General features: G+C 41.9%; 1 protein-coding gene across 1 annotated transcript; it reads right to left on the minus strand.

The window, feature by feature from the left end:
• Positions 1 to 1,908: 1,908 nt before the first annotated feature.
• On the minus strand, positions 1,909 to 2,274 carry LOC116674582 (gastrula zinc finger protein XlCGF49.1-like). The gene has a single exon (XM_032506972.1). It carries the CDS (start codon positions 2,272 to 2,274, stop codon positions 1,909 to 1,911), a length of 366 nt encoding a protein of 121 aa, XP_032362863.1.
• Positions 2,275 to 2,571: the final 297 nt, after the last annotated feature.

The raw sequence follows: 2,571 nt of genomic DNA on the forward strand, positions 1-2,571 counted from the left end.
TTGTAATATCCACAGAGAGAAGTTGTCTCCGTCCGTGTTTCAACAGACACACCTGGGGCCAAGCTGGAAACCAGAATCAGCTTTAAATCCAGTCCTAATCTAGACCTCACTAACAAGTTTTAAATAATTTCACTGGAGTTCCTGTTATTTTTTGCATCACCAATACCAAATATAGTCTAATTGGATGGTAGTATAGAGACAGACTTTTCACAGAATCCCAATTGAATTCATAAATTGCTACTCAGTCAGAATCTTATTAACCTGGAGTCCTAGTGTCTGTCACAATAAACAGGCTATATGTTTTAAGCCTATTGGCAGACAGCCATTTAAAATGTAGCCAATGGCATTAAAAGAATAAAGAATAAAGAGCCTTTTTTCCATGTCCACTGAAGTTTCTCAGCGTCTCTCTGGTAACATGTGTCTGGTCCAGGTAGCTTTGTCATTCGCAAGGCTACTTTACACTACTACTTTTCACATTCCGAGCCTGTACTTTGTTACTTTTACTTGAGTAAAGAAGTTAAATCAGTACTTCTATTTTTACCCGAGTATTTTTTAACACATGTATCTGTACTTCTACTTGAGTACGGAAGTGAGTACTTTTGCCATCTCTGACGATCACACTCTCTTTACTATGAAACACGTACAGTAAATCATCATCACTGGTGCACCGACGTTTTTAGAGGACTACTTGTGTGTACTCAAGTTGTGACCAGTCATTTTAGGTTGAATACACATGCAGTCTGTATCTGGGAAGGTCCAGGGATAAAAGGAGCATTACAAAAGAAAAGTACCAATCAGTCAGAGGATATCAGAACATTTCCAAGGCACTAAAACTCCTCTATGTTCAGTAAGATCATGAGACAACTGGAAAAGCTAGGCATGCCTCGGTCCAATTTTTCCTCCCCCGATACAGATTCCTATACCTGAAGTGCTGGGTACTGATCTAATAACTGTTCTTTTTTTTCTGAAATGAAATGGAACTAAATAAAATTATTATTATCTAAGGTGACACACGCTAAGAAAAATACTGAGTCCGCAGCCCGCAGTTACTAAACTTATTTTACTGGCAGCACAACTCACATTCTATGACATTGACAAAGGAGTGTATTTAGTCATGGCAGACACCCAACCTGCTTAATAAAGTGCATTGGCTTGTTGCAGGAAACTGTTGCATGGCTGTAAATCTATCTATAATCAAAAACTGCCCCAAAAAGCCCACACCACTACCGGATTCCAAGGTGAAATCCCCATTATGAGTTTCACAACTACAAGTGTAAATATAGTATGTCTTGTAGTATCCGGGGTATGCTTGGGCAATATGATAAGTCTGGAAAATATGCAGTACACTGGTTACAACAATTTTTAAACATAACTGTCAAATGTTTCCATGACCACTGCCAGGAACCCTGCTTTGCTCCCTGCAAAGGTAGGGGTGTAACGATAACGATAGGGGTGTAACGATACGATGATCTGGGAGGATCTATCGACTCAATGATCCACGATCCAATGCGATCAATGCAAAGTTAAGATGTCAATACAGATCATCTGTAAGATGCTTCTGTATTTTAGATCCCCACTTTGTATTTATTGTTTTACTGAATGTCTGGAAGATGTCAGTACTAAATTGTCAAATCATATTTTAGCTGCTTCTTCAGAGTTTAAATAAATGGAATTGTGCTATATGGACTTTAATCATATAGTCTCAAATCAATAGCAGGCCCTGAATACAATCAAAATGGTATAGTGAGACTTTTAAGATATCGGAAAATATCATATTGTTGTCCAAAGAGTCAATATAAATGGTATTGTGATTTTAAAAATTGATGATTTACACCCTAGTATACAATGATGGCTGCGTTCGATGCATTCAAACTGTCAAAGTGCACCGGTCAAATAGTCTCCTGAGCGCTACCTTCCTTGCAGGTGAATCTCTTGATGGATTTTGAGGTTACCCAGCACAGTGAAGCTTTTGCCACACTGTCCGCAGCTGTGCGGCTTCAGCCCGCTGTGGAAGCGCTCGTGCCTCAGGCAGTTGTCCTGCCTGGAAAACATCTTGCCACAGATTTTGCAACTGAAGGGCCTCTCTCCCGTGTGCACACTCTGGTGTGTCTTCAGCCGGGTCTTCTGGTGAAACGATTTCCCGCATTCGAGGCACCTGAAAGGTTTGAAGAGTTGGTGGGAGGCCTTGTGTTCTTCAAGCTGAGACATGCGAGGGAAGCCCCTGTTGCAGACCGAGCAGATGAACAGTTTCTGATTTGTTCTCCAAACGTTCATTAGCCTTTGGCTCTCAGGTGGTTCCTATTGAGGATGTGATCCTCTGTGTGTGACACTAAACTGGCTGCTGTGGCCCTCTGTGGATGGGGCGGGGCTAGTGATGGCCCAGCCTGTTGCGAGCACAGGTCCTGACTGACTGCAGGGTGTGAAGCGTGTCTGAACTGTTCATTAGCTACAGATTCTAAAGTGGTACCTCCCAACTCTAAAGTGTTACCTCCCATGCACATGGAGTGAATCTCTACCTCGACCTTTATCGGCACACTTAAGGAATCATCTGCAATGCCCTCTGCTGCGGCT

The sequence above is a fragment of the Etheostoma spectabile genome, unplaced genomic scaffold, assembly GCF_008692095.1.
Source record: "Etheostoma spectabile isolate EspeVRDwgs_2016 unplaced genomic scaffold, UIUC_Espe_1.0 scaffold00000742, whole genome shotgun sequence".
NCBI classification, from domain to species: domain Eukaryota; kingdom Metazoa; phylum Chordata; class Actinopteri; order Perciformes; family Percidae; genus Etheostoma; species Etheostoma spectabile.